At 42.4% G+C, this 18,921-nt stretch overlaps 1 protein-coding gene across 1 annotated transcript in view; it reads left to right on the forward strand.

Annotated features, from left to right (window-relative positions):
- The window catches only part of ADAMTS12 (ADAM metallopeptidase with thrombospondin type 1 motif, 12), a 390,158-nt gene that overhangs the window by 210,662 nt on the left and 160,575 nt on the right, over positions 1 to 18,921 (forward strand). The window contains exons 6-7 of the mRNA XM_010853830.1: positions 15,239 to 15,363; positions 18,300 to 18,449. Of these exons, the coding sequence (XP_010852132.1) occupies positions 15,239 to 15,363; positions 18,300 to 18,449 (275 nt within the window). The remainder of the gene's footprint in view (positions 1 to 15,238; positions 15,364 to 18,299; positions 18,450 to 18,921) is intronic.

Here is an 18,921-nt window from a genome sequence, read left to right on the forward strand (position 1 = left end):
ATGTCAAGGCTGTATATTGTCACCCTGCTTATTTAACTTATATGCAGAGTACATCATGAGAAATGCTGGGCTGGAAGAAGCACAAGCTGGAATCAAGATTGCCAGGATATGCAGATGAACGACCCTTATGGCAGAAAGTGAAGAGGAACTAAAAAGCCTCTTAATGAAAGTGAAAGAGGAGATTGAAAAAGTTGGCTTAAAGTTCAACATTCAGAAAATGAAGATCATGGCATCCGGTCCCATCACTTCATGGGAAATAGGTGGGGAAACAGTGTCAGACTTTATTTTCTTGGGCTCCAAAATCACTGCAGATGGTGATTGCAGCCATGAAATATTAAAAGATGCTTATTCCTTGGAAGGAAAGTTATGACCAACCTAGATAGCATATTGAAAAGCAGAAACATCACTTTGCCAACAAAGGTCCGTCTAGTCAAGGCTATGGTTTTTCCTGTGGTCATGTATGGATGTGAGAGTTGGACTGTGAATAACGCTGAGCACTGAAGAATTGATGCTTTTGAACTGTGGTGTTGGAGAAGACTCTTGAGAGTCCCCTGGACTGCAAGAAGATCCAACCAGTCCATTCTGAAGGAGATCAGTCCTGGGTGTTCATTGGAAGGAATGATGCTAAAGCTGAAACTCCAGTACTTTGGCCTCCTCACGTGAAGAGTTGACTCATTGGAAAAGTCTCTGATGCTGGGAGGGATTTGGGGCAGGAGGAGAGGGGGACGACAGAGGATGAGATGGCTGGATGGCATCACCAACTCGATGGACATGAGTTTGGGTGAACTCTGGGAGTTGGTGATGGACAGGGAGGCCTGGCATGCTGTGATTTATGGGGTTGCAAAGAGTCGGACACGACTGAGCGACTGAACTTAACTGAACTGATGGTAAAGTTAGGTGATAACATTCAGGAAGCTGATAGAATACAAATGGATTTTGTCAAGTAGAGATGGAAAGGATTTGTGTCCAGCTGAGAAGATAACTACAAAGATTATGGTTTTATTGCTCTGTGGCCCATTACATAATTGTGTATATAATTTAGCAGTCTTAGTTCAGCATCCTTTTCTTTGTTTTTCTGTTTTTTTTTTTGTTTGTTTTGTTTTTTTTACTATCATTGCCTCAGTTTTTAGTATCTGCTTTCAATCCAGTTTTGCCATCTTGCTTATCTCCTTATTGGTGAGTTAAGTAAATCTTGAACATCTGCTCACCATATGTCTGTATGAGAATTATGTTTTTAAGTTTTTGAAAATTATGCTTGACTAACTTGGAAGAAAATTATACTTGATAATTGCCATTACTGCCATTACCCCTACCATAGTTTGGCCAAACTACAGGGAGGAAACACAGCCCCTCCCATCAACAGAAAATTGGGTTAAAGATTTACTCAGCATGGCCCTGCCTTTCAGAGCAAGACCCAAATTCCCCCATAGCCAGTCCCTCCCATCAGGAAACTTCCACAAACCTCTTATCCTTTTCCATCAGAGGGCAGACAGAATAAAATCCACAATCACAGAAAACTAACCAAACTGATCAATTGGATCACAGCCTTGTCTAACTCAATGAAACTATGAGCCATGCTATGTAGGGCCACCCAAGACAGATGGGTCATGGTGGAGAGTTCTGACAAAATGTGGTCCACTGGAGAAGAGAATGGCAAACCACTTCAGTATTCTTGCCTTGAAAACCCACGGACAGTATGACAAGGCAAAAAAATATGACACTGAAAGATGAACTCCCCAGGTCAGTAGGTGCCTGAGGTGCTTCTCCACTGGAGAAGAGTGGAGAAATAACTCCAGAAAGAATGAAGAGATGGAGCCAAAGCAAAAACAATACCCAGTTGTAGATGTGACTGGTGATAGAAGCAAGGTCTGATGCTGTAAAGAGCAATATTGCATAGGAACCTGAAATGTTAAGTCCATGAATCAAGGTAAATTGGAAGTGGTCAAACAGGAGAAGGCAGAAGTGAACATCGACATTTTAGAAATCAGTGAAATAAAATAGCCTGGAATGGGCAAATTTAATTCAGATGACCATTATATTTACTACTGTGGGCAAGAATCCCTTAGAAGTGGCCCTCATAGTCAACGAGACTCTGAAATGCTGTACTTAGGTGCAGTCTCAAAAATGAAAGAATAATCTCTGTTCGTTTCCAAGGCAAATCATTCAATATCACAGTAATCCAAGTCTATGCCCCAACCACTAATGCCAAAGAAGCTGAAGTCGAACACTTCTATGAAGACCTACAAGTCCTTATAGAACTAACACCAAAAAAAGATTTCCTTTTCATCGTAGGGGACTAGTGTTCAAAAGTAGGAAGTCAAGAGATGCCTGGAGTAACAGGAAAGTTTTGCCTTGAAGTACAAAATGAAGCAGGGTAATGGCTAACAGAGTTTTGCCGAGAAATCGCATTGGTCATAGCAAACACCCAACAATACAAGAGATGACTCTACTCATGGACATCACCAGATGGTCAATACTGAAATCAGATTGATTATATTCTTTGCAGCTGAAGTTGGGAAAGCTCTATATTGTCATCACAAACAAGACTGGGAACTGACTGGCTCAGATCATGAACTCCTTATTGCCAAATTCAGACTTACATTGAAGAAGTAGAGAAAATCACTAGACCATTCAGGTATGACCTAGATCAAATCCCTTATAATTATACAGTAACAAATAGATTCAAGGGATTAGATCTGATAGAGTACCTGAAGAACTATAGACAGCTGTTCATGACATATGCAGAGTACATCATGTGAAATGCCAGACTGTATGAAGCACAAGCTGGAATCAAGATTGCCAGGAGAAATATCAATAACCTCAGATATGCAGACAATTCCACCCTTATGGCAGAAAGTGAAGAAGAACTAAAGAGCCTCTTGATGAAAATGAAAGAGAAGAGTGAAAAAGCTGGCTTAAAACTCAGCATTAAAAAAATAAAGATCATGGCATCTGGTCCCATCACTTCATGGCAAATACATGGGGAAACAATGGAAACAGTGACAGATTTTATTTTCTTGGGCTCCAAAATCACTGCAGATGGTGACTGCAGCCATGAAATTAAAAGATGCTTGCTCCTTGGAAGAAAAACTATGACAAACCTAGACAGCATTTTAAAAAGCAGAGACATCACTTTGCTGACAAAGGTTCATCTAGTCAAAGTTATGGTTTTTCCAGTAGTCATGTATGGATATGAGAGTTGGACCATAAAAAAAGCTGAGTGCTGAAGAATTGATGCTTTTGAACTGTGGTGTTGGAGAAGACTCTTGAGAGTCCCTTGGACTGCAAGGAGTTCTAACCAATCAACCCTAAAGGAAATCAACCTTGAGTATTCACTGGAAGGACTGATGATGAAGCTCCAATACTTTGACCACCTGATGTGAAGAACTGTCTCATTAGGAAAGACCTTGATGCTGGGAAAGATTGAAGGCAGGAGGAGAAGGGATCAACAAAGGACGAGATGGTGAATGACATCACCAACTCGATGAACATGAGTTTGAGCAAACTCTAGTATTTGACGATGGACAGGGAAGCCTGGCTTGCTGCAGTCCATGGGGTTGCAAAGAGTTGGACATGACTGAACAGCTGAACTGACTGACTAATCTTGGAGGGCAAATCTTCACTCTTGTAAAATGGTCTAACATATATGCATGCTTAGCCATGGTTGTGGCAGTGGGGGGAAGGAAGGTTCTCCTGAGTGTAGAAAGGAAAAACCTTTACCCTCACAGTCTCAACAATAGCCTTAGTAGGAGCTCAATATGTGGTTTCCATGGACTGGACCCCTTTGAACCCTGCAACTCTTCATTTTCAGGAAACAAGGCCACCGAAGTGTCACTGCCAGTGGAATCCTTTGAAAAAACTTGATTGGTCATTACCTCTTTGGCCCTATCACAATTACATTGTTTTTCTTTCCATCCTCATTTGGCAAGTGCAACGAGACACACATGAATTGCTGTAAAATAGCCACAGCTTCCTTTGTCCCAATTGCCAAATGTCTTTCTCATTCAAGCTTTTATAGAATCTCCAAGTGGCACAGGGTTCACAATTTGACAACAGAATTGCCAGCCCATTGGAGCATTGTGGTTAACAGTTCCCATTTTCTTGATTCTCGGAGAACAGTTGGAGCTGTTCTTCACAATTTGGACTAATAAGCAGCCCAAGAAAGAGCAGTAATGACTCCTTAATCAACATCGAGGTAACAGCCACAAGGGGAGAAGGCAATGGCAGCCCACTCCAGTGTTCTTGCCTGGAGAATCCCAGGGACAGGGGAGCCTGGTGGGCTCCTGTCTATGGCGTCGCACAGAGTCGGACACAACTGAAGCAATTTAGCAAAAGCAGCCACCACAGGCAGAAAGTTTAGTGTGAGGTGTTGAGAGGTGACTGCTCTTGAGCAGGGGACTTGAGTTCGAGTCCTGATTCTGTCATCATCCCAACTCTGTCATTATCCTGTGGGTAACTGAGAAAGTCCCATCACAGCTGCATCCCTTCTTTTTCTTCATCTGTAAATGAGAAGCCAGTGGTGGTGCATCAACTCTTTGTCAAATGCTGTGTTAGCCACTGAAGGTACGAACACAAATCTAAGTCCTAGTTCCTGATTCTAAGGAGCTTAGCATCTCCTGCACAAACGCACAAAGTAGAAAACTTCAAACTGACGTGACTTGTTCTGAAAAAAGGAAACAGTGTGATTGCACTGGAGGCAGGAGAGAAAATAGCCAATCAAAACCTGCCCACCTCCATTCCCACCTGGTCTTGTTCTAGTGTTGTGCGTCTCTGTGTGTGACATCAACATGCATCCAGTTGTAGGAGCTAAGAACCTAGAAGTTGTCCATGATCCCTCCCCCTCCCGCCTCCACCCCAAATCCAGCCCATCATCAGGTACTGCCAGTTTTCTCTGACCAACTCCATTTACATCACTTAAATTCAGGACCAGTTGTCTCTTCCCTGGGTTCTAGTTGTATATACTTTCTGTTCTATTTGGATTCCTTTGGATCTTGTTTTCTCATTGTAGCCAGGATGATCTCCAAATGCTAATCTGATTATCTCTACTCTCCTGACTTCCTTCCCAAAGCATATTCCTGATTTAAAACAATCCAGTGTTTTCCTGATTCCCTCTCTAAACTCTTACTGTGTCCCACTTGCTGTTAGGATAGAGTGATAGTTTTCTATTCATCATGCTTTCTCCTACTGCTCATCTTGTTGTTCAGTCTATCTTCCTTGTGGAGTTCAGTTAGTTAACACCTTCATTTTCAGATCTCAGTTCCAGTGTCACTTGGCTGAGGAAGCCTTCCTTGAGATCCATGCCCAGTAATATTCTATTATATAATTCCACAGCACTGCATTTCTCCTTTGTAGCACCTATTTGAGTTATAATTTTATATCTCTTGGCCTGATGCACTCTCCGGCATTAGTGTGTGGGACGTATGTGCAGAGGCTGGGACTGGTGTTGCTCACCACTCAGCCCCACTGGTTTAGAATAGATAAAGGAAAGAATGAATGAGTGAGAGCAGTCAGTGGGTGAAGCTAAGGGTCAACAGTGGCCAAGACATGACAAGCCTATGACCCCTAATGGGATATGGATCTAATCCTGTGAAACCTTCTGGATGATTCCAAACTGAGAGATGAAGTGGAGAGAGAAACATTAGAGAGATGGCTCTGGGGCTCTGTGGAGAGAGACATGAGGTGGGGGACACAGAGGTAGGTCTCTGCCGTCAGTGAATTCCTATGACTCTCTTCTTCCTTATTCAAAATCCTGCCTGGCAGCTCACACCATTTGGGTTTTCATTTTCTGTGCTGGGTTCAAGAGACTTGGTGGTTAACCTCCATATGGAAAATACACTTCCTCTGTGTCAGTTGCACAAGTGCTCAGTTGTGTCTGGCTGTCTGTGGCCTCATGGATTGTAGCCCACGGAGGAGCCTGGTGGGCTGCAGTCCATGGGGTCACTAAGAGTCAGACATGACTGAGCGACTTCACTTTCACTTTTCACTTTCATGCATTGGAGAAGGAAATGGCAACCACTTTGCTGTTCTTGCCTGGATAATCCCAGGGACGGGGGAGCCTGGTGGGCTGCTGTCTACGGGGTCGCACAGAGTTGGACATAACTGAAGCGACGCAGCAGCAGCAGCAGGCTCCTCTGACCATGGAATTTTCCAGGTAAGATTACTGGAGCAGGGTTCTATTTCTCAGTTACTGCCATGTGAAAACCCCTGTGGAATTCCATCACATTTTGAGGGTAAGTTTGACATGATACTCATTTTGGAGCATCCTAGAGACATCTCAAGGAATAGAGGGTCATATTTAAGACCAGTGGAAACACACATACACAAAACCATGAGCTGGAAAGGTTTGCCATGCTTTTTAAGGCATCATGGGCCAGGAAATCAGAGTGGCTTCACATATGAACCAATTTGCTCTCTTTCCTGTCTTGCTTCCCTCCAGCCCTGAATCAAACTCTCATCTTCACTTTATGACCCTATCCTATCTTTTGAAGTCCTGTTGTCTCTCAGGGACTCAGACTCAAACTTGGCCTTTTAGTCCTTTCCACTTAAGACCAATTTGTTCAGTGACCTCCCTGCTCAACAGTTGGCCAGGGACTGCTCTCTTCCCTCCTGCTTCTGTGAGCAGTTGACATCATGGCAAGCACAGATTTATAGTTACTCCAGCCTCTTCCTAGCCATATAAGCCCTGGTAGGTTTCTTGTCTGTGCCTCCATTTCTTCATTTGGTAGAACGGGGATAAGAATGGTTACTTCCTGGTGTTGCTGTGAGAATCAAACATGTTAATTCACATAATGGTCAGCATAGTCAGGCTTGTAGAAACCATTCCATCAGTGTTACTTGTCAGTATCATTCTCATTCTTATCATCGTCGTCATCATCATTTAGGTCCCACAGCAACCCTGGCAACTGTTACTATTATACTAATTTCACAGATGAGGAGATTGTACCAAAGTCTTTGATGGAAAGCAAAAAACCTGAAGGAGATGAATAGGGTCTTTAGAAGCTGGAGACTTCTTTTAAGGACAGGATAGAGCCAAAGCTGGGGGTGGAGTGAGTTGGGATGAAGCCAGCCGCATGGCCCCAGATCACTGTGCCATTGAGAAGTAGGGCCTTGGGGTGTCAGGCTGGCTTGAAGGAGCAGCAGGCCTGACAAATAGGAAGGAGATGTCTGTTTGCACAGAGAATGTCTCTCCACATTTAGTGTTGGATTCACTTCTCTGATACTCTGGCGTTAAAAGACTGCTGACTTTGGCAACTCAGACTGGTGACCTCCCCTGTCCCCAGGGTGACATGTGGATCTGTAGTAATCTGTAGAACTGCTGCTTTTTCAAGATAAATGTCAAAAAATATGGGCAACGAATTTGTACACTCACCACTTTAAAAAATATCAAGTATCTTTTCCTCTGACCATCAGATGAGTTATTCCTTAGGTACACTGGAAGTTTTAAGGTTAAACTTTTTACTGCTTTTCTTTCTCTGCCTGTTCACTTTCTTTTAAGAACCTAAGCCTGGTTAGCAGAGCATGATCAGACTGCAGTGAATCACAAATTCCCTAGGAAATCAATACATGATTTTTTTTTTTTCATTATAATGAGAGAGATTACAAAGAGGACAACTTATAATAAAAGCCACGTTCTTGCAAAATCATTTTCTCTCTCCCATTTGGGACTATTTCTGCAAGCCATTGCTGACTTCCTCTATGTCACCTCCCTGTTCAATCAGGTCACATACTCAAATGAATAGGAAAGGGGAAGTGAGAAGTGAATTGGACTGAAGTGGCTGAGAAAATGAGGTGAGAAAAAAATGATGAAGGAACAAAAATGGAAATCTATTTTTGTTTACAAAGGAAATAGGAAAAAAAATTGAGTGGATGGGGGTTTGTTTTGAGAAGTGCAGATAATGACAAGGATGTTTTGTAGGAAATATTTAATACAAGTCTCCCCTTATTCATTGTGCATCAGTGTTATCTCTCTGAAGCTCTTTTGTATTGTGTGCATGCTGAGAGCTACATGGTGTTGAGGCATAGCTAACCATGGCTCCTGGGATCACATGCGTTCAAGAAACTGAATATTTCTTGGACTTAGCCTCTTATGAGACTTGGAGATGAAGAGGCTGAAAAAAGTTGTGCTCAATTAAAATTTCCTGCAAGAGTCATGACATCTAACAGGAAAGTAGTAACATGGAACTTAACTTGTGTTAAATGCCGCATACTGTAGATGAAAGTTATATACAAGGGCAAGGTACCGAGCTACAAATGACCAGCAGCTCAGTTAATTGCATTTTCTATGGCTGTTAAAGGAACTTGCAAAGGCAATAAGGAGAAAACAAGCATGATTTGGGGGTAGACTTGGGGCTCTAACATTTTTTTTCTTTCTCGTGTTGATGAAAATTCAATTAACTACTAAGTTAAGAGAAAAAAGAATTTTATTCAAGCTAAACTGAGGTTTATAATCTGGAAGGCAGATTCTCGGAAATCTCCGAGAGTAACATCACACAATTTTAACATTTCAAGCTAATGCAGCAAATGCTGTGAACCAAGATGCTCACAACATATTTGTAGAAAACTGCTCCAGACGAGGAGGCAGGGAAGACTTCTTGGAAATGTCCCAGTTGAGTCTTTAAAAATTAATGGATGTTGAGTAAGTTAAAGGGAATAAATAAGGAGAGAAATGAGGCTTTCTAGACAGAGGAGGCAGCCTGAAGAAAGCAAGGAGAGAAAGAACATATGTTTGGGGGTGGGGCAAATGGTAACACAGGCAGTTTGAATGTTGCTGGAACACAAACTGTGAGGTTGAACATGAAGGGAGGGCTTCCTGGAGGCTGGACTTTGAAAGGTCTCAAGTCTTGCCTGGTGATATGAGCAGACTTTGGTTTTAGCTGGATCAACCTGGTGATGGCAAGGAGGATAGATTTAAAAAGAAGAAAGAAGGAGAACAGTGAAAAGATGCTGCAAGAATTAATTCAAGAATAAAATGATGAGGGTTTGAACTCAGACAGTTGGGAGTAAAGATGGAGAGAAGGTTGAGTTAACAGCACGTGATGACAAACTGGGATGTTGAGAAAGAGGAGACCAATAGGAGGACACCGACTTGATGGTGGTTCCTGTAACTAAGAAGATGCAGGAAGAATAGCAGGTTAACACAGGGAGATAGAGGGTCAGGGATGTGGAGTTAGGGCTATCTGTGGTGCAAGCCAGAAGGGTGTGTCCATCAAGAGATTTGGGTCCATGAGTTTGAACTCTAGGGGAGGTTGGGAATGAGATATAGACTTGAAAGTTAGTAGTGTATAGGTGAATACCCAAAATAAAACTGTGATCAAGAGTGAACTATTAATAGCAATGAGCCAAAAAGAAGAAGAGCTACCCAAGAACAGGCCTGAGAGTAAGAAGAGGAAGGAGAGCTAGGGGGTCTCAGAAGTAGAGGGTCTCTGTCTGTGTTTGTCTCCCCTGGTGGTGGGAGTGTGAGGTGGGGGAGATAAATAAACAATAACCATCAATATTTGAATTGCTAAATCTTTCCAATTACTCAAAGCAAAATATTTAGAGAAGTGTCTTCCAACTCATTGGAAGAGACCATGAGGCTGGCAAAGATTTGAGGGCAGGAGGAAAAGGGGACGACAGAGATGAGATGGTTGGATAGCATCACTGACTCGATGGACATGAGTTTGAGCAAACTCTGGGAGATGGTGAAGGACAGGAAAGCCTGGTGTGCTGCAGTCCCTGGGATCCCAAAGAGTAAAGACACAACTGAGAAACTGAACAACTTCAGTAGTTTGAAAACCACCAGTCCTGGACTAGTAGCTGCAAAACTGGCATTCCAACCTTGCTCTGCCAAAACCAGCTCTGACTTGGCTGAAGTCCTCCCCTCTAAGACCTGGATCTCCTCATTGTTTAAATGAGAGGACTGGATTTATAATTCTGAAGGCCCTTCAAGGAAATGGACTCATAGTACGCTGGGAAAACTGGAGACAGAGTCTGTGCAGCAGGGTCTGGAAGATGACTGTTTCTCCCAGTCCTTGCTCACACTTGAATTTGGCTCAGTATCCAGGGAGAGTGGATATTTGTAGACATTCACTTTTCCTTAAACAGACACACATGTAGACTGGTGTGTAAGTTCTTAGAAAATGATGAGTCCAATGTGAAGAGCTGACTCATTTGAAATGACCCTGATGCTGAGAAAGACTGAGGGCAGGAGGAGAAGGGAACGACAGAGGATGAGATGGTTGGATGGCATCACCGACTCAATGGACATGAGTTTGGGTGGACTCCGGGAATTAGTGTTGGACAGGGAGGCCTGGTGTGCTGCAGCTCATGGGATCTATTGCAACCCTCTAGTCTTGGTTGGGGCCAGTTGTTACTTTTAAGATGTTAAAACTTTCTTGAGATAATTGTAGATTCACATATAGTTGTAAGAAATATTGCAATGAAATCCCTTATACCCTTTACCCAGTTTCCCCTAAGGGTAACATCTTGTATAAGATCTTGTACATTTGGTGCAAGATCAGAACCAATAAATCGATATTCATACAAACTACCTCTCTCATTCAGATTTCACCAGTTTTACAAGCATTTAGATGACCCTAGTGGTAAAGAACCCGCCTGCCACTGTAGCAGACATAAGAGACCTGGGTTCCATCCATGGGTCGGGAAGATCCCCTAGGGAATGACAATCTACTCTAGTATTCTTGCCTGGAGAATCGCATGGACAGAGGAGCCCCCCAGGTTACAATCCATGGGATTGCACAGTCAGACATGACTGTGATTGAGCATGCACATTGATTTTGTCTGTTTACATTCAGTTCTATGCAGTTTTAATATGTGTAGATTTCTGGAACCTTTGCCACAGTGCAGAACAGTTCATTACAAAGATGCTACCCTTTGATACCTCCCTTCTGCCTACTGACCTAAATCCTGGAAAGCACTAATCTGTTCTACATCTCTCTAATTCTATCGTTTCAAGAATGTTATATAAATGGAATCGTACACTGTGTAAGCTCTTGAGATTTATTTTTTTCCATGTAACCTCTTGAGACTGGATTTTTTTCATTGGTCATAATTCCCTTGAGATCCATCCAAGTTGTGTGTATGGAAAGTTTGTCCCTTTTTAGTCTTAAGTAGCATTCCATGGTACATGACAGTTTATTTAACCATTCACTCATTGAGGGACATTTGGGTTCTTTCCAGTCTTCTGCTACCGTGCACGAAGCTGCTGTAAACATTCCATTGCAGGCTTTTGTGTGAGTGTAAGTCTTCATTTCTCTGGGACAAATGTCCAGGAATGCAGTTGCTGGCTCATATGATGGTTGCAGGTTTAGTTTTTTTAAGAAACTTCAAACTGTTTTCCGTAGTGGCTGTACATTTTACATTCTCACCAGCCGTGTGAGTGACCCAATTTTATCACATCCTTACCATTGTTTGGGTGCTGTCACTTTAAAAAATGTTAGTCACTCTGATAGGCATATAGTACCGTCTAGTCAAGGCTATGGTTTTTCCAGTGGTCATGTATGGATGTGAGAGTTGGACTCTGAAGAAAGCTGAGCGCTGAAGGATTGATGCTTTTGAAGTGTGGTGTTGAAGAAGACTCTTGAGAGTCCCTTGGACTGCAAGGAGATCCAACCAGTCCATTCTGAAGGAGATCAGCCCTGGGATTTCTTTGGAAGGAATGATGCTAAAGCTGAAACTCCAGTACTTCGGCCACCTCATGCGAATAGTTGACTCATTGGAAAAGACTCTGATGCTGGGAGGGATTAGGGGCAGGAGGAGAAGGGGACGACAGAGGATGAGATGGCTGGATGGCATCACTGACTCGAAGGACGTGAGTCTGAGTGAACTCCGGGAGTTGGTGATGGACAGGGAGGCCTGGCGTGCTGCAATTCATGGGGTCGCAAAGAGTCAGACACGACTGAGTGACTGAACTGAACTGAATGTCTCATTATGCCTTACAGATTTTCCTCTGTCATGTTCGTAGGGCTTAGTGACCCCTTTAGGTACCTAATTTTACCTTAAATGCAAAGCAAAAAGAAAAGGATTTCTTCAAATACTAGTTTTCCTGCAGAACCTGGTAAAAGGATATGTTCTAAGATTTTTTTTTCATTTTCAAAATCGTCCACAATTTCCTTTGTTTCTTTTGTCTATGGCGAAAATTCCAAAGGCATGTTTCCATTATGTTAAAGAAGATGGGTTGATCACTAAAAACTACCATGTTATGATTACACCCACAGTCATTTGTAAAAGATACTCAAAACTTAAGCTTTCTTTTTTTTTTTTTAACAAGAGCCATTTTTTTTTAATGATACTTTTACAATAGAGGTATTTTGCAGCTAAGGCAAATTGAAAGCAAAAGTTTTCAGAAAGCTTTGATTAATTCAGAAAATTATGATGGTCCTTGAAGTAGAAGAACAGAGAAGTTGGAGGAAACCTAATGGGGTGAAAGGGGCTTCCCTGGTGGCTCAGTGGTAAAGAATCCACTTACCAGTGCAGGAGACGCAGATTCTATCCCTAGGTCAGGAAGATCGCCTAAAGGAGGAAATGGCAATCGACCCCAGTATTCTTGCCAGGAAAATCCCACGGACAGAGGAGGCTGGTGGGCTATAGTTCATGGGATTGCAAAGAATCAGACACAACTGAGTGACTAAACAACAACACCATCTTATTATGGTTTTCATTTGCAATTCTCTGATGGTTAATAAGGTTGAACATCTTTTTATTGTGCTTACTTGCCATCTGTATATCCCCTTCAGTGACACGTCTCTTCATGTCTTTTGCCTGTTTTCTAGTTGTTCTTTCATTGTTGAGATTTGACAGATCTTTAGATTTTCTAGAGACAAGACCTTGACAGCTATCTGGCTTACAAATTCTTTCTCTCACTCTGGAGCTCTTCTGTTCATTCTCTTCACAAGGTTTCTTCCAGAACAAAAGTTTTTCATTTTGATGAGATTCAGTTTTTCAATTTTTCCTTTTCTGAATTACCTTATCAGTATCCAGTCTCTATAAACTTTTTTCCTAGTCTTGGGGACCCAAGATTTTCCCCTGATTTTTTTTAAGTTTTATAATTTTTTTTTTTTAATTTTATGTATCGGTCTGTGGTCCACCTTGAGAAAATTTTTGTGTAAGGTGTGAAGTTTAGATCAAGGCTCATGCCATCCCTCAAAAGTTTGTAATATTCTGGATACAGATCCTGTACATATTTTATTAGATTTATGCCAGTTTCATTTTCTTTGGAATGATGCAAAATGGCATTATTTTTTAATTAATGAGTATGTCTTTCACATCCTTCCTCTCCCCCAAACAAACAAGCAAATGTGAGTTTAAAACAAACCTCAAAGCAATCTGGTGATAGTCGATGGTTTTATAGCTTGCCTTCCTGTCTGAAGGAGAGGGAGTAAGGCATCGTTCTTACGAGGCTGGTCACCAGTTATTAACAGAACCACAGCTCCATCTAGGAGCCTTCGTCCTCATAGTCTTTGATTCAGTAACTGACCTGGGCGAACTTTTGCTAGTTCTTTACTTCTCTGAGGTTTAATTTTCTCTTATTATAAAATGGAAATAGCAATACTTTCTTTATAAATAATGCTGCCACCAGCAAAGAGCCACCAGGGAAGCCCAAGAATACTGGAGTGGGTAGCCTATCCCTTCTCCAGTGGATCTTCCTGACTCAGGAATCAAACTGGGGTCTCATGCATTGTAGGAGGATTCTTTACCAGCTAAGCTTACCAGGAAAGCCTATAAATAGTACTAAGAGGGTGCAATTAAATTAAAAAGAGAATTTATCTACAACTATCTGGCATATAAATAAAGATCAATAAATGTTTCCTTCTTCCCTTTCTTCCTTTCCTCCTTTCCCTTCCTTCTTCCCTCCACCTTCACTTCCTTTTTTCCTCCTTTCTATTTGTAGTTCATGCCACCAGGCCAGTTTTTTATGGTAGGTTTCTTCCAGAAGGGTTCTTGCTCTACCTTCAGTTTGACTAGGAGACTGACGCCCCATGCCCAACTAGCCCCCAAGAACCTCTCCTCCTTCACCATAGCTCCTTTAATAGATGCTAATGATGAGGATTATTAAATCATGAAGTCTGTTTCTTCTCTTTAACTTCTTTACTCTAGGAGTTCAGTGAGTTTATATGAGCAATGAGCCACCTTTCTGTGTTCTCATCAGGGGAAGGTGATTTATGGTAGTCAATCAGCATAGATGGGGGGACCTTGGAGTGCTTCTAACAGGCAACCAGAGTCTCTCAGGCCCTGGTGAATTTGAATGTGGGTCTCATCAAAATACAGAATACAGAGAAAAAGGCTCATAGTTTGATGTAGAGACAACCTGAAGTTCTTGGGCTGAGCCCAGAGTAATAGACTCAGATTAGAGTAGGCCAATGTAGGTCATCATTCTCCCTGTAGACTCCACCCTGTACAAGAGATGGCTATATAGAGACTCCATAGAAATGAGGTGGGGGAAAGGAATTTCTCCTTTAAAAATTCAAATTAAGCTGGAGTCCCTCCAGGGCTGATTATCTTTTTTCTTCTTCATTTGACAAGTGTTCATCCAGTTAATTTGGAACCAGCCCTCTCCTCCCATCTTCAATAGTAACTGTGGGCCAGCTAGATACGACTCAGGAGCACTTGACGTTGTGGGGTGGGCCATCTACTCCAGCATCCTAATTGTTGTCAGACAGTCAATGATCCTAAATGGTTAAAAGCCTGGAGAGATTGTGTCACCTTCTGACCTTCATCCATGGATGTCAAACCAAGATGGAGACCACGGACAAGGAAATGTTCCATTCATCCTTGCAGGATACATCATGAAATGAAGGAGCTTTTTGTTGAAAATCTATTCATTTTGCATTCAGTTCAGTTCAGTCACTCAGTCGTATCCGACTCTTTGCGATTAGAAATGAAAATACCTCTTTGGCATCATATTGACTTTGGAAACAAAGAACTACTAGAAATAGAACATCAAACAGATGTTGGTCTTTGCTAATATATTTTTAGTTTTCCTTCAAGGCCTACTTGTCCCAGTGATCATTTCTGTCCTACAGTTCTCTCTTTATGTTCTTTTAGTGGAAGTCATGGAAACAATAGTGTTTAGAGCAGGAGAGTGGCCCCGAGGAGTATGTTGGCCTCCCCAGACTCTTGCCAAATGTCTGAGGAGCACCTACCCAAAGGTCATTTCACTTGGCTGCTTTTGGGGCCTAATGTGATGGACCCTGACCACAGAAATCTCACCCGTGCCAATTTCTCCCTCTTCTTTCTCCAGCAAGGATTGAAAATAGTTCACCATGCAGAGAAGACACTGTCCAGCTTCTGCAAGTGGCAGAAGAGCATCAATCCCAAGAGTGACCTCAACCCTGCCCATCATGATGTGGCCGTCCTTCTCACCAGGTACCCCAGAGCCAGGGATGGTAAGACGGGTGGGGGATTGGCAAGTGAAAAGGTTGCCAGGTATTCAAACTCATGAGATTCTTCTATTCTCTGTTGTTCTTGGTCATTTGAAAGGGAGCTTCTGTGAACTAGATACCTCCTGACTCCCATCCCAGTAAGGGAGGAGTTAGTAAACTTGTTAAATGTGCACAGCTCTCTGTGTTAATCAACTGCATCTGCTTGTTCCTATCCCAGAGATGATTTCATCATTAAAACTGGCTTCTCGGTGCAGCTCTGTAAACAATCAGTAAGCTTGTTTGCAGATCCTCATTAAAGTCTCCTATAACTCTTCACTGTGGAATTTCTTATCCTTTAATTTTATTTTAAAAAAAAGTTCCTCCAATTTTGAAACCTGCAACTCTTTCTACAGAAATTAGTCTTCCGTCTCTGACTAATGTCAAAGACAGAATATGGGGAGAAGGGCCTTCCCTGAATAGGCAGAGTGATTTGCTTGCACCTTTGTCTCCTTTACCCTCATGAAGACACTATTTGTTCTGACTACAGAGACCCTATGTGCTAATAAGAACCATCAGGACTTCTAGGACTCATAGCAGTGAAAACCTAGTGAATTTACCTAATCAACCCAGGCTCTTGGAAGGCTATGTGTGCTCATTGATCCAATAGATATTTTTTGAGCACCTACTGTATAACAGATACTATTTTAATCTAGACAGATGAAGCTGTTAATGAGGGGGGAAGAGTAAGTTTTCACTGGGTACTCCTATGCAGACTCAGAGACATCCTGAATCCAGGGATGTAGAGTGGAAGAGGCCCTTCAGCCTGGCCCTCCAACCTTTTGATCAGGAAGGCCCTGGGTATCTGTTTGTTGTCTCTGGGAAGGACAGTCTGCCCCTGAACATCTTGGCTTGTCCTCTGTCCCTTTGACAGGATTATCTGAGTACATTGGATATCTACAAGGGATGATAATTAGCTCCCACCCTATCCAAATATCTGTCTTATCCTAACCGGAAACTTCAATCCCAAAATCACTCTTTTGGCTGATTGCGAATAAGTTCCAAAATAAGTCTGTGGCATAAACCTATTACATTAGGTTCATCAGGGCTTGTGACACCTGTGTTGATTGGAACTTCCCTAGGGAATAGGTTGGTATGGGTGTAGAATCTAAGCACAGGGGCTTTGGGAAGCCAGCAGGCAGCCAGAGAACATGAGGACCCAGGCAAGTGGCCCCGAGAAGACCAGTCTAGGCAAGACCTGGCTCTAGGAAAGAACCCTGGATCATGGAACCAGCATTGGCCAGCAGGCAGCTGTGTCTCAGCTGTGTCTCTCTTCTTTCTCTGAAAGCAGAATAGTTTCACCTCTCACTTTCACATGAATAAATGAGTGAGTTAATGATAGCTGGCTTTTGAGGGGTATTTGACATAGGCCAGGTTCAGTGCTATATCTGTTAGAACAATTATCATTCCACTTAATCCCCACAACAACCCTGATAGTTCATTACTATCTATCATTCCTATTTTACAGATTGAGAAACTGAGTCTTATAAATTATGTCACCTGCCCCAAATCTCACTGCTTTTAACAGATATAGCAGGGACTTAAATCCAGTTAGTTTGACCCCAGTAGCCATACTATCACCCTGTAAGAATGCAAAGGATCTGTTCTCCTTTTCTTCTTCTTATGATCATTTTTCTTCTTTACAACAGAGTTCTGGTTTCAAGTTTTGATGAACCTCAACCAGCTCCTAGACAATAGAGAGAATTTCAAGTTCTGAAGCAGGATTTCTCAGTAGTAACACTACTGACAATTTGAGTTGGCTAATTCTTTGCTGTGAGGATCTGGCCTGTGCACTGGGATGTATTTAACAGAATCCCTGGCCTCCATCCATGAGATGTCAGTGGAACCCTCCTCTAAGTTGTGATGGCCATAACTGTCTCCAGACATTGCCAGAAGTTCCTGAGGAGGGTGTGGGGAACAAAACCACCCCCTGTGGAGAATCTCTGCTCTGAAGGAGCAGGCAGGCTCAGGAAGGGAGGGAAGGAGAGGACTGAACTGGTCTCTGGAGGACTAGACTGAGATCCACTTCAACAGAGTTCCCTATAGAGGAGCTTTCAGTACAAGGTGGATTTGGTGTGAACACACCTTGTGAAATGGGGCTGGTGGATTCATGTCAAGGCATGTTTTTTCTTATACTGTCTCCAGTGCTTAGTGGAGGTGAAGCTGATCCCTTACTGGGAGCTTATGCGCCTTACCTGTAAGACCCATATTTTACAATCCTTTTGTCAGCCCTTTTTATCCTCTTTATTGCTGGATACTTAATAGACACTCAATGGACAGTTTTTTTAGGGGCCTAACTTCCTTGTATCCTATGAGATCCTAGGAGTTTTTCTTTGTATGTCCATCCCCTCCCATATGCAGTATTGTTAGGGTGGTGGGACCGGAGAGACCATGAATTTGATCTCTAGATGGATTGATGGGACCAGTTGCCTTTTTCATGAATGAACAAAAGTTCTCAGATATCTTTTGAACATATACCTCGGAAAGGCCAAAAAGGCATTTCGTGTTTGAAAAACCTCAACCACTGATGATTGTCCTTTCCCTGTTTAAAAGTTCGATTAATTCCAATTTTCAATCAAATCCTTTCTCTTGTGTGTCAAATAATATAATTTGGCTTCCTGATATTAAGAATAAAAGCAACTCAATTAAAACATTTGCTGTATTTTCATATATTTCTTTGGGTGTGAATGAGATTCAATAATGAAGTGGTAAAATCAGAATAATCCTAGTGAATTCAAAATCGCTCCCTAAGATTTATATGGACTTTTAAAAACAATTTTAATCATGCTTTACAGACCATATTGCAAGTGAATTCATGTCCAGATGGGTTTTTTTCCTAGATGTGTCTTGAGGCACCTCCACATCCCTGTTCTTTGCTTTCAGAAAAGACCTCTGTGCAGGTGTCAATCACCGCTGTGAGACTCTGGGGCTGTCCCACCTGTCAGGAATGTGCCAGCCTCACCGGAGTTGTAACATCAATGAAGACTCTGGACTCCCCTTGGCTTTCACAGTTGCCCATGAACTCGGACACAGGTAAAGGGCCAAGGAAACTGAGATCTCCTCCTCCTGATCATGCATCAGTATCAGGGTGTCAGAAGAGTCAGGTTGCATTTTGGCTTGAGAATTACCTCCTAAATCTCTGCTTTCTCATCTGTAATGTGGCGAGGGGGGATTGGGGAAAGACACAAGTTCAATATTCCACTGTCTTCTCTGCCCGACCCCCTTGTACCATCAACATCACAGAATCATAGAGACCACTGCAAGTCTCTGAGTTAGAACAAGGTGAGCAGAAACAAGGAGATAGTTTTAACTTAATTGATTAACTCAGGAGTAGTAATTCCTATTTGCTGCTGCTGCTGCTGCTAAGTCGCTTTAGTCATGTCTGACTCTGTGCAACCCCATAGACAGCAGCCCACCAGGGTCTGCCGTCCCTGGGATTCTCCAGGCAAGAACACTGGAGTGGGTTGCCATTTCCTTCTCCATTGCATGAAAGTGAAAGTGAAGT

The sequence above is a fragment of the Bison bison genome, unplaced genomic scaffold (genome assembly GCF_000754665.1).
Source record: "Bison bison bison isolate TAMUID 2011002044 unplaced genomic scaffold, Bison_UMD1.0 scf7180017864331, whole genome shotgun sequence".
Taxonomy (NCBI): Eukaryota; Metazoa; Chordata; class Mammalia; order Artiodactyla; family Bovidae; genus Bison; species Bison bison.